Genomic DNA, 13,142 nt, shown 5'->3' with positions numbered 1-13,142 from the left:
TCTTGCACACCACTGGGAAAACCTGGGCTACCATGCCCTTACTGACCTCTTCCCGGATGGAGCTTTTATCACCCCTCAGACATGGCGCCCTGAACATTCCAGCTCTCCGCTCGAAATGCTGCAGTATTATAGATTTAGGGCCGCGGTGCGGGCGGTGTGGCCCTCTTGCCCTATTGAACCCCCAGACTCTCCTGAAATACAATATATAGCAAACTCCGGAGGTGCCAAGGGAATAATATCCCATCTGTACAAAATGCAGCTGAGTAAACCTGCGGTTACCCCTCTCAAACCACGCGACGCATGGGCCAGGGAACTCAAAATGGTAATTACAGATGATCTCTGGGGCACAATGTGCGCACACACACGTAGGGTCTCCATTAGCGCTAGATTCCGCTGCATACAATTTAAGCTCGTTAATAGGCTATACTACACTCCATACAGAGTTGCGTCATTTAAAGGAACCCCAACTCCCGTGTGTCCTAAATGTAACTCCCACGAAGCAGATCACATAAACATGTTCTGGTCCTGCCCTGCACTCAACACATTCTGGGCGGCCGTAACAGAGGCACTCTCCGAAATAGTTGGTTCGCCGGTGAAAAGGGAGCCACTTGCCCTATTGTTTGGTGCTTGGGAGGGTGAGAATGTAAGGAAAATGTCAAAATTTTTTCATGTAAGCGCTCTTGTGGCCAAAAGATTTATATTGCAATGTTGGAAGCGCCGCAGTCCTCCCACCTTCTCGATGTGGCTAAAGGCCCTAACCTGGACACAAACGTTCGAGGAAGAATACATTGGTTCCCTGCCTTCGAGATCACGACCCAAGAATGTCTGGTCAGAATTTTGTAGCTATTGAATAGTAGAGATGAGGTGGAATGGACTCCAACTCCCCCACCAGGTCAGCCCGATATACCAAGTGAAGTCTAACTTGTCTCATTGGTTTCCCCTTTCCTCTGTGTGCTTATGGACATCTCTCTGCGTCACCACTCGATGTTATTTCCTGATAGTCATCTTCACCATGGTGGGCTGTCAAAGGTGCGGTTATGTTATCGGCTCATTGCATTGTAAGTTGTACTGTGCCTGTCTTAACCCTTTATGCCAATAAACAAAAGTTTTTTTAAAAAAGTAACATACATAGCAGCACTTCAGCCCAACTCCTTCACACCATAAAGCAACCATTCACGAAAGCAGGTCTCAATTAGCAGCATCCACAAACATACCACAGCCTCCATCACCCCTACCCACTACCATTCAAAAAGCATTGTGTCACTACCAGCCTAACCACAACATTTTCACAACATTGATCCTACTTCAATAAATCTGCACACATCATAGTAAAAAAACCATAGAAGCTGCACTTCAACCATACCCTCTCCCATACTGCCAGTATGCAAACACTGCACCCAGTGCCCACACTGCGTGACCTCTCATTGCACCATCTCCAATCAAACATCCAAAACTTTACCATGTTCTACCAGTGACCTCACCTGCGGAACCAAACATACACATCTGCCGGCTCACTTCTACTGCTCTATAGCGTCTGAAACATACTCCACAACCCTTCTTTACATGTTGCCACCCTCTACCAGATGCACAGTCAACATTGCATTAGTGGCGTGGGCTTCCTCAAGTCCTAGACTCTTCAATGCATGGCCTACAGCCTCCGACCTTCAGCCATGCACCCAATAGGCTAGGCCTTGAACACAGGCACCGCAACATAATGCAACCATGCATATGACCATATCACCAACTATGCCAATCCACATACACAGCCCTACAACCAGCACTCCTACCCAACCTGCACACATATCCACCAATCACATACTGAACCTCTGCATTGCACTCATTCACGAACACTGGTCGCTATCAGCAGAATCCACAAACATACCAGAGCCTATCCACACCCATTCACAAAGTATTGTCACTACCAACCTACCCACAACCTTTTAACAACATTGGCCGTACTTCAACAAATCAACACACAGTATAGTAACCAAGCACATTTAAGGTGCACTTCTACCATATCCTCTTCCGTACTGACAGTATGCAAACCCAGTGCCCACACTGCATGACTTGTCACACCACCATCGCCAAGTACACATCAAAAACGTCACCATGTTGTAACAGTGTCCTTACCTGCAAAACCAAACATACACGCATGGCATCTCTCTTCTCCTGGTCTATTGCGTCTGAAATGTGCTCCACACCCATTCTTTACAGGTCACCACCCTCTAACTGCTGCAGAATCCAAAATGCATTACTGCCGTGTGTGTCCTAAAGTCCTAGCCTCTTCAGTGCATGGCCTACGGCCTACCGCCTTCGGCCATGCACCCAACAGTCTAGCCCTTCAACACTCTCACTGCTACATAATGGTACCATCCATTTCACCAACTACGACAATCCACATACACAGCACTGCCACCAGCACTCCTACCCAACCTGCACACTGCCATACAGCGATATAGGAAAAATTGCTACACTTACCACAATGTAGAAACACAACACTGTCTCCTGCACCCCTATGCACTTTCATTCACATAGTACGTATGTACCCACTTCCATTCACAAAGTAATGTGTCACTGTAAACCTACCCACAAACTATTTGCAACATTGCCTCTACTCCAACCAATCTACACACACCACACTATGTAAGCACCCCCTCTACCGGATGCAGAGTCAACATGCATTGCTGCGGTGGGTGAGCTGAAGCCCTGGGCTCTTGAGAGCATGGCCTCCGGCCTACGGCCATGCACCCAATAGTGTAATCCTTGACCAAACCCACCCCAACTGCATGCACCCTGCATGCCACCATGTCCCCAACTACCGCAATCCATCTGCATAGTACAGGCACCCGCACTCTCACCCACCCTATGCAATGTGCACTTCACTGCCCTTCTGAAAATGTTGGCTCTTTAGGTACCCGCAAAATCGTGCTATACGCACCAATTCTGCAGCCACTCCTCCGTCTTCTTCCACCTATTTACATATGTCACATTAACCACTTGTCACTCCTCCACCTTTTCCCTCCCTTGCTGAGGCCAACATATGGCGTACAGTATATTTCGAAGACCCTTCCGCCAGCGCACTGTCCTCCGAGACAACATGGCGGCATTTCTCAAACATTGTTGACGCACAGCACGCTTCCCACCAGCCAACCACAGGCCACGTCCAAAGTTCTCCAACAGCACGCCATACCGCAAGCCAATGACACTTCGGTCGCGGAGCGAACAGGGAAATGGGTCTGCAGAGCGGACCCAGATATTACTAATTTTTAGAGACGTACATTTCAGTCCTTTCCAACAAAAGTACTGCATCCACCAAAGACACAAAAGCACGCTTTCTGACTGAGGCCCCCGCTCCTGCCACCATTTCGGTGAAAATCCAGCCGTTCGGGCTGCAGCCGTGCCCAAAGTTTTTCCCCATTCAGTCTATGAAAAAAAACATTTTTTTGTGACCCCCCTATAACTTTACCCCCCAACCCCCTGTACGAAACCTCGTCCAACTTGGTGAAACAATTCAGAGCCGGCCATATACATTTTTTGCAAAGTTTGGTGAGGATTCCTCCAGGGGGAGCAAAGTTATAAGCCGCTGAAAAAGTGATCTTCCGATGAGTTTAGCAACTTAGCCATAACTACACGCCCGATACCGCGGGCCGTGTAATATATAGGAGCTATTTGACAGTTGTTGACGGATGTGGGACTGACAGTTTTGCAAAATAGGAAGATTTTAATTGACTTTTATGTATGTTTTTTAGATAAAGTCCCTGCGTGAAGATGTTTTGAAGATTTTAAATACAGCATGTTCATCACAGTCTGGTCCTGAGGAAGACTGGCATTAGTGCTTTTTTAGCTCTAGATGCCATTTGGTCGAAATTAACATAAGGGAAGTTCAATGTAAAATATTGAGGAGCCAGGTGCACCTCTGAACTCCCTTTAGTTGACAATGACTGCATTGAATGACCCCCTTTCTGATAACTTATTTCTAGACAGGGATATGTGCAATATAAAAATAATAGTTTGAAGTCGCATACCAGAGAAAGCGGAATTGCACTTTTTACTTAATTGCACTTTCTATGCACTATTTTTCCACAATATATTTTCTTAAGACTGGAAAGATTTGAACATTTTATATTGTCTTTGTTCATTATATGTATGTTGATAGATTGCAAAAAACTTTTTAAAAATAAAACAATAAAATATGTTATATTCGCAGAACTGTTTTTGACTGATCCGTAAATCCGGTTCAAGCTTTGGTAAAATTAATCATTTAAATTATTGTCTTGCGAGACATATTTTTTGTCAATTTCATGACCTCGTAATGAGACCCATATTCTGCTTTCCAAACAACCACTTCTCATGGCCAAAGACCTCAGTGTTTCTCAATGTCCTAAGCCTACACTGAGGTGACCTGACACCTTCTCCTCTTAGTTAGGGCTCTTCATCCCTTTCCTCATGGTGACAACCTTGTGCCTTGCACATGGTCCACCTCCTGGGTATATGCTCAATATGGTTATGCTCCTCCACAGTACCTGACAATGCACAGCTATACTCTCTCATTGGGTACATCTGGCAAGTCTCTCTTTGCTTCTTCTCTCGGAGGCTCTACATTGCCACCATTGCTTAGGTTCTCAGTGTTAGGCATCCAGCTGCAAATCCCCCCAGGACTTTGTCATTCTCATCGGACGGTACCCCACCCCGACTCTCTGAGGATTCATTTTCCCAAATCTTGCTGATCAGAGTCCCGCTTCCGCTCCAGCCAGATACCCTCACCTCTCAGCCCGCACTACTCATCAGCCTTCTTTCTCGGCTTGCAGGATGTCCTTCAAACAGATCGCCAGCGTCCCTCCACCTAAGCAGCGGGAACTCCTGTTTTTGATCTCCCATGAGCTTTTACAGGCTGAGGGGGTTAAGGGGGGCAGTGGTGCTGCTGATCCTCTCCCATAATGATAAAATCCAAGGAAGAATATGGAAGGTTTTGTTTGAAGTGATGCAACAGGGACACCTCAACACAGACCATATTTCTTAGCATGTAATATAACAAATACATCATGGACAACATATTTATTATGGTCCAATGATGCAATTTCTGGGTTCTAGTGACCTTTACCAACCACTCTACCCTTAGCCCTGTGGTGTAATATGTCAACCAAAGCCAGAGAATGCATTGTCAGTCCATGATAGATCATTATCCCTTCTGTATTTTGTTATGCTGCTGCTCTCAAGTGAATCTGCTTGTGCACTTGTCTGTGCACACCTTCACGGCTTCAAATCTGTGCGCTCGCGGATTGTGACTGTGGGGCGTTGAAAGGAATGGACCGTCGCAATTGCAGACCCATCCCTGATTCACGAGAGCTTGATATTAAATCCACAGCTGGTACTCGAACTTCCCTTCACCCGGTTTCCCAGTCACAGACCAGGCCCATGGGACTCCGCAATGTCTTCTGGGTGTTCTGAGGTTTCTGGCAGTATTAGCAGTATATTGCCATATATATCATAGAAACATTCACACTTTCTTTGAGGATTTATATTATTTAATTTTCCCCTGATGAACAGTGGTGGAAATGTAAATAATGCATTTGCAGTGATGGGCTTTTAAAGATGCTTTTAATGCCTTTTGCTGCAAATGCGCTTGCCGACCCCACATGAATGGAGGACTGCCCCAGCACCCCACCCACAAGGTGTGACAGAATGCCACCTGAGAGCACGGATGAGCCTAAACATTTTCTTATTTTATTATAAAATGACTACAGTAATTCTGACTATAGTGAGCTATACGAATCAGACTGACTTTCATAAGGCTATATATTGAAAGGTACAGTGCAAACCGGTCTACTGACACCCTTGCAGTGCGGTGACCAGAGTAACATGTGCACTCCTGCAAACAGCCTGAATGAACCCAAAGGTCCATTAGCAGAGGCAGCCTTTAACCATGGGCAGCCGTGATCCAACTGATAAAACTGTATGCTCCCATGGCCTTCTTGCAGATTAAGAACTAAATATAATTCATATCTAGTTTTGAGATGGTGGCCTCTGTGAATCTACAATTATACTGGCAAAACCCTTTTGTGTCATCTTATTATCAGTTTGGTTTCCAGTGATTCATTTCCTCTGCCAGAGTCTGTGTATCCAGCCGCCTGAACTGAATCCCACCAAAAACGGACCATTTGGGTTCAGCTGTATCAAAGCCTCTGTTCTCTGGGTGGTAATTACTAGGGACCCTTTGAAGTAAGCACACAGGTGTGAGGGTGGTGTTACAGTTGCCCTGGAGAGCAGTTGCAGTCCAGGGAAGGGCCCCACCATCGTGGAATCTCCAAAGGTCCCCCATTTCCTGTGCCCCTACCCACAATTCTGCAGACAAAGTGCTTTGTGACTGACGTTATCAGGAAAATACATTGATCACAGCAACTAGATTGGACCATAGCAGAAGGCTTGAACTGGACCAATCCACTATGACAGATTTAATATATCAGTGGGTGGCAGTCCCCCTTTAATTGAGTTATCTATGGCCTTGACAAGAAGGAGGCTTTTACCTTGATCTTTATCGGGGTACAGCCTGACCAAAGTCCTCTGCCATATAGGTAAAGATAGACTCCCATCAACCACCCCAGGGATACATGTTGTGTGGACAAGGCCTACCTGCTGCCTGAAGCAAATGTGCACTTTCCGCGACAGGCTGCCTTAGTTGCAAGAAAGGCCTGTTCGGGATTATCACATGTGCTTACAGTGCATGTATGAGAGGGCCATGGAGTGGCGTAGAGGCCCAGGTAGTGGCACGGCAACCGAGTCAAGTAGGGAGTGGGCTGGGAGGATTGGGGGTGCACAGGGGTGGGTAAAGGAGGAGCAGAGGGAGGTGGCAGACTAGCAGGAGAGTAGGCCTTGGGAATTGCGGTGGTGTCCTCCACACAGAAGAGAAGGGAGTTGGGAGGGGATGGAGGAGAGGGGCCTACAGGCATTATGGGTGTGTCCCTCGCTAGGAGGGATTGGGGAGGATCAGGGCGGAACCATGATATATGGTTGTAGTGGTCAAAAGGACCCGCTAGAAAATCGAATTCGATGAACCCGGGCTACATCCATCTATATTGAAGCCCTGCCTGATAACTGGAAACAGGATCCTGCTCACTGGAGGTGACCCCCCGCCCCCATCCCCCCCTATTACTCTCCAGCAACCTTCTTGGATAGAAAGGGCAGTACAGGGACTCCCTTTATCTTGAGACCCAATGCAGATCCACCAGCAATGCAGTAGTAAAAGAACAGCTCTTCGAGCTGGCACAATCTCTTTTGAATAATGTGTTGCTGCTGTGGGCCCCCAGATCTGCCTTTGACACTCACCACATTTCAAAATGAATGGAACTGGTGAGCCGCTGACTCGACCGGCAACAGCCTGGCCTCCAACAGCGTGGCCTGCAGCTCTTTTTGAGCTGATCGTCATTAAAGAACTGCATCACATTGTTGGACCTCGTTGGACCGACCCCACTACATTGAGATGCCGACTCAAGCAACAACTGTTTGTTGTTCTTCCAGTTCGAGTTGTTCACCGCTGCAGGACTGCATCGGATCACTGAAACATGCTGAGTCATCTTGACTGTCTCGACGCACACAATGCATTGGGAACAACCGACTCAACTGTCCTGATGCGGGCTCGCCCCATTGTAAAGCTCCTACAAGCCAGTCTCAATGCTGTTGATCCTGTTTGTAGTGATTCAGTCCCAATTGTGTGCCTTACAGAGCCCTTACGTGGCATTTAAGACCCGACTCCTTACCTTTTTAAAAGACATCGGCCCTCATTACGACCCTGGCGGAGATCCATGGTGCTATTTGCACCATGGTCCATGGCGCTAAGCTGCCAACTCCGCCATGGTGGTTGGCGGACTTACCGCCCCATTCCGACCTTGGCGGGGCGGTAAGTCCCCAATCCCCATTTACCCTTCCCCATTCCCATTTTTGCCCCATAGGGTATAATGGGAGTGGGGAAGGCGTTAATTACGCCACCGTAAATTACGGTGGCGTAATTAACAACAAGGTCCCTTAGCGCCATGGATTTTTCCGCCTGCAAAAAGCAGGCGTAAAAATCACCATGGCGCTACGGGAACTCGTAGTCAGGCGGAAAGGTGCGCCATGGTTTACGCCGGCGTAAACCCCTTTCCGCCAGGGTCGTAATGAGGGCCATCTTCATTGAGCTTGAACACTGCTGCTGAAAATATTGGCTTTCTCCCCCTGCATTAAGACGCAGGGTGCCTCTTTCATCTTAAAGTCTGCCTATTCTGTGTATTTCTATTACAGGGGTCATTTATTATTGTATTTATTAGTTGTGTGTATTGTAAGAGCCTTGCGTTGGCCTTCTATTCTTTTGGTACCATGACACTTTTGTTGTTTGGATGCTACTTTGCTAACCCATAACCCATAACCCTACTGAAGAGTATAGTCTGTCTTCAGCCCACATTCCCACAAGAGGCTTAGGGCTGCTGATCTGTCGGGTCGTGTCTGTTTCCCTTTTATGATTAGGATCACTGCTGTTTTAGTAGTAGTGTAGGAATGAACAGGAGTTTTATCCACTCCTCATCCCTGTACTCCTGCAGTGTGTCACATAACGGGTCAATTATCTAATTCATATTTAAGTACTGGGAACACACCCGATTGTTAAATATGCATAGCGGGGCTGGTTAAGTCCCTTGCATGCACACCTCACCCAGTCACCACTGACACTTGCAAGCCCTCTTTGTGAATCTGGGACTTGTGAGGTGTGATTTGTGAGCATGGATGTGCAAGGGCAAGGTTCCCTCCTAACTCTATGCCCACAGGCCTTAGTGAATTTGCCCCAATAAGTCTAACTGACCACGGGCCAAATTACCGTATGAACGCCACACAGGGCCTCCGCAGAGGGCACGCTTTTGCATCACATCCGGGGCTGCAAAACCTAATCTGCACCTGCTTGTTTAACACAAAGATTGAATGCTAATAAAGAACTCTAATGAAACACTTGTGGCTGATACTCTAGTGTTTACATTCGCTGATGGAACTGTGCAGTCCCAGCCTCTCCATTAATATTCCGGACAAGGTATTCCCATCCAAATATGGATATTTATTCATCCATGCCTGAGCTTGTCGAAGTAAAAGTGGTCAGCGTTAGCTAAGAGTCATGGTCGTCTTTTGGGGCAGTTAAGAGATGTCATGGCAGTGGGGCACTCTTGTCCCAGTCCCCCTATGTGATTTTGAGATGTGATGCAACACTGTAGTAGTGTGCCCTTATATGTGGCAATGTGCAAATCTGCATAAATGTTTATTGTGCAGGCTCAACTGCAGACCAATTATTGAGTTAATCTGGCCACATTTCATGAAACTCTGGTCGCATATAGACCGAAATGATGCGCATCCCATGCTTTAGTTTTTGAAGCCTGACTCTCAATCGGAGAGAAAGATAGAAAGGGTAACCAAACTAACTTGAGGAGTTCCTGGAAGACATAAGCCTGCGTATAAGAAAGGGCACCTCAAGGAAGAGTTGGAGTCCACTTGATTTATCAACTTCCTCTAATTGACTGAGAAATTAATAGGCTACAGAATGCAGTAGATGACACACTGATATGTTTTATGAGTTTTTTGAGCATCTGTTTGTTGATACCAGACATCCTTAGCGGGTCCCGCGAGCTGCCCAGCATGCTAACAATGGGCCATTATGGGGGCTCAAATGGAAATGGGGATTGACCGGGTCCGGGTTCCCTGAATGTGGAAATACCGGGACCTTCAAGGTCGGAATGGCCCGGTATTTCCCCATTCAGGGAACCCGGACCCGGGTTTGGGGGTAGCCATGCCCTTATTAAGGGCATGGCTACCTCCAAACTCGTAATGAGGCCCACTGTTTTTCTTTATGATCTGAAAATAGAGCACACCAAATCTGCACTCGCAGTGTATGTTTATACATACATTTGTTGTGTTTGCCCTGAAGAAGGCCTTAGTTGAAAATACAGAAAGAGTTGAAACATGCAGACATAAATTGCTTGTGTAGACCATGTTTACGGTTCAGTCTTTTACATATGATCTACGTTATCTGAATGTCACAGATACTGTGTTGGCCAGTCATATTACTTAAATATTATTCATTGAGGCTCATTACAAGTCTGGTGGTAACACGCTGGACTCTCACACCCTTTCTGCCGCCTGAGATCCCGGTGCCACCGGGACATTACAAGTCCTGGATGCACATATCAGGCGGCAGAAAATGTTAGTCCCCATTCCCATGGACTTCCAGGACTGTTTCGTCTGGCGGGTCAGACCTGCCGGAAAGAGTGCTGGTACATTGCTACCGGCACCCTTATTTCCAGACCGCAGGCTTGTAATGAGGCCCAATGTGTCTTATATCAATTGTTTGTGCTGGGTGCTATTCTGGAAGTGTTATTTTCCCAATAAAGGTTTTGACAAGTGAATACGGCAAATATGCTTTAAAATACACTTTTTAACAGAGTGCATGTAATCTGGTATTCATAAGGAGCAAAGTAAGTGTAGTAAAGAAATGATGGGGCTATGAGAGAGGGGTGCAGCACATACCTCCACACGCTTTCCCTTTATAACACTTTGCTTGTGAGATGGAGCACGTCTGGGCATCTAGAACATCTCCCTCTATTACGGCTGCCAAAAGAAAGAGAATATCCTGTAACCGTATTAAAAAGAAACTCTGAGCACATCCAAGTCTAATACAGGGGTAGAAATGTCAAGTTGAAAGCTACTAGCCAGCCAGGAAAGGTCATTTGCCACATCAACTCTACACATATACATAGCACACCATTTCTTACTCACCAAAGGTCAATTACCCGTAGCCAATGGGTGTTCAATTTTATGATACAGTCTTCTCTAGGTTGGAGTGAGTGGCCACCATAGTAGTATCTGCTTACCTTGCTCTGGCCGGTGCTCCCCTACCTTTGCACTCCTTTCAGTTAACAGACCACACAAGTTTGGCTTGGCAGTTTACATTCACCCGCTGAGGGAATTGAGGGGTGACTGGCCAGCGAAGTGTAAGAGTATCATATCACAGTCACGCACCATGCTGATTGGCTGATTGGCTGAAAGGCTGTATTGGACCTGTTGGGGGTCTTGTGCTAATCTTGAAGGGACAAGTGCAGGAGAATGTTGACCTAGCCAATGGGACTCGCTTGGTGGTTTCAGTGCAAAAGTAAGTCCCTGCTTGAGCTGGATTGTCGCTAACAACGAAGATGCCCGGAGCATGTTGACTCAACCAGTGGCTTGGAATCTCCCTTTTGCGTACTTCAACACACTTCCACCTCTCGCACTTCTCAGTAAAAGATCCTGGAAGCGAGTCCAATTGCCGGGCAAAGGATTGAGGGAGCTGGGCTGCTTTTAGAAATGTATGAAATATTTTTTCCCAGCACTCTCTCGGTGCGGAGTGCGCTGTTATCCAAAGAAGTTGTGTACTCATTTGCTTTCACATGCAGCCCCATAAGTGCAATTTCTTTGCCTATTTTATCTGAAATTGCTTTTTTCTAATTTAAATTAGATTCTGTGGTCTTGTGGCAGGCTTCTTTAGTTCTGTTTGCCTTCACCAAGTATATGACTATCAGGGTGTGCAACAATATGGTACACAATGGTGAAACAAAAGAAAGCTGTCATTACAGGGATGATCACCTAAATGTGCAGGATAAACTGATTCTCGGGACATAGGTAAATATTGTTTCACTGCTATCTACACCGTGACCATGAGCTGCCATGGGACACCAGCACTAAACAGACCAAACTATGCTGCAAAAACTACAGAGACAAAAACTAAAGCACAGAAACCTCCATGTATTGTGCACCTTCCCCATAACATGCAAGTGTGTAGACCCCCATGACTGGTACACTGTTCACAATCACACTCTACATCACTGTCAATCCCAACCATGATGGTGGTGGTTTCCTCACATATTCCCATCTGTGGTGTTAGCGTTGATCGCTCAGCAGCACTATGTTGCCTGCATCAACTCAGATTCCCGCCACCCACTGCTCCAGCAAAGCAGTGACGAGAATGACATCAGCAAGGGCCAAGGTTTTCAAGGGCAGAAATCAGCATCGTCGATAATGGCATCAAACTTTAAATGGGATTAGACATGCTCAGCACAGCATGCCGCACTGTGTGCGCGCGCGTGACAGAGCAGCGTGCGCAACCTCATCCGCTGTTTTATTTTTTTAGATAGATAGATAGCAGAGACACAGACCTTTAGGCCTCGTGTGCCTCATCCAAGACCATCCTTTTTCACAATCCAACTGTAGCTAAAAAACTGCACTTTTTATTTACAGTTAAAATTATTTTCTTTTTGGAAAATTGTGTATTTTAATTTTGTTTTGGTTTCATTTGTTTTAACATAAAGTAAAAAGAAATCGTGGACTGGTTAATTGGAACTCATTACGAGTTTGGGTATTTCTGGAAGAAATACTGCCAAACGAGTTCAACTGTTAACAGCACTTGGTCCGTTTTCAGAGTCCATAGGACTCCATGAGTATTTTGCAAGGGACACCATGCTGGTAATCCTACCTCTGGGAATTCCTCCCCTATTTGGCATTGAAGTGGAGGCCATAGCTTAAGCTCTTGACCACAGGCATTTCCTCCACTTGAACATCGAACCGGGAATTTGGTGGTGTGGTAAATGTGGCAGTAATTCTATTGGCACCAACGATACTGGTTACAGAATTACCAACATTTTTTACTGCACTGCCAAACCTATAATGAGCCCCCTTAAGCCAGTGCTGCGACAGCAAGCTGCGTTTTGCTTTCATCCATCTTCATCTCAGAATGTTCTCCATGAAAGGCATGATTTATGATTGCAGTTTCTCTTGCTAGTTGGAGGCGAATAAACACACACAGTTCGAATCAATGGATTCCTATGGTTCAAAAAAGACTGCTGATTCAAATCAATGTAAGTCCATGGTTCAAAAAAAATCTTTAATCCATTTCAAACCATAGTGGCCTTTTGGCTCGAATTGTTTTCAGCCAGTGCAAGCTGCATCCGAATCGAATCAGACATTTACAGACTCGGCTCAGTTCACTCGCCAGCCATCTGGGTGGAGTCTCCAATGGCGTGAGCCAAATCTAACCATTTTCGGCACTGTTTGAACCGGCATTCGAGTGAAGCACTTGCAGGCTTGTCCATCCCTAGTTTTTATGC

At 46.3% G+C, this 13,142-nt stretch overlaps 1 protein-coding gene across 1 annotated transcript in view; it reads right to left on the bottom strand.

Annotated features, from left to right (window-relative positions):
* The window catches only part of IZUMO3 (IZUMO family member 3), a 280,359-nt gene that overhangs the window by 19,662 nt on the left and 247,555 nt on the right, over window positions 1-13,142 (bottom strand). The window contains exon 7 of the mRNA XM_069649595.1: window positions 10,534-10,614. Within this exon, the coding sequence (XP_069505696.1) occupies window positions 10,534-10,614 (81 nt within the window). The remainder of the gene's footprint in view (window positions 1-10,533; window positions 10,615-13,142) is intronic.

Source organism: Ambystoma mexicanum, chromosome 1p (genome assembly GCF_040938575.1).
Source record: "Ambystoma mexicanum isolate Mex_15411 chromosome 1p, UKY_AmexF1_1, whole genome shotgun sequence".
Lineage (NCBI taxonomy): Eukaryota > Metazoa > Chordata > Amphibia > Caudata > Ambystomatidae > Ambystoma > Ambystoma mexicanum.
Note: the sequence above shows the minus strand (reverse complement) of the source record. Positions and strands in the feature narration are given on the sequence as shown.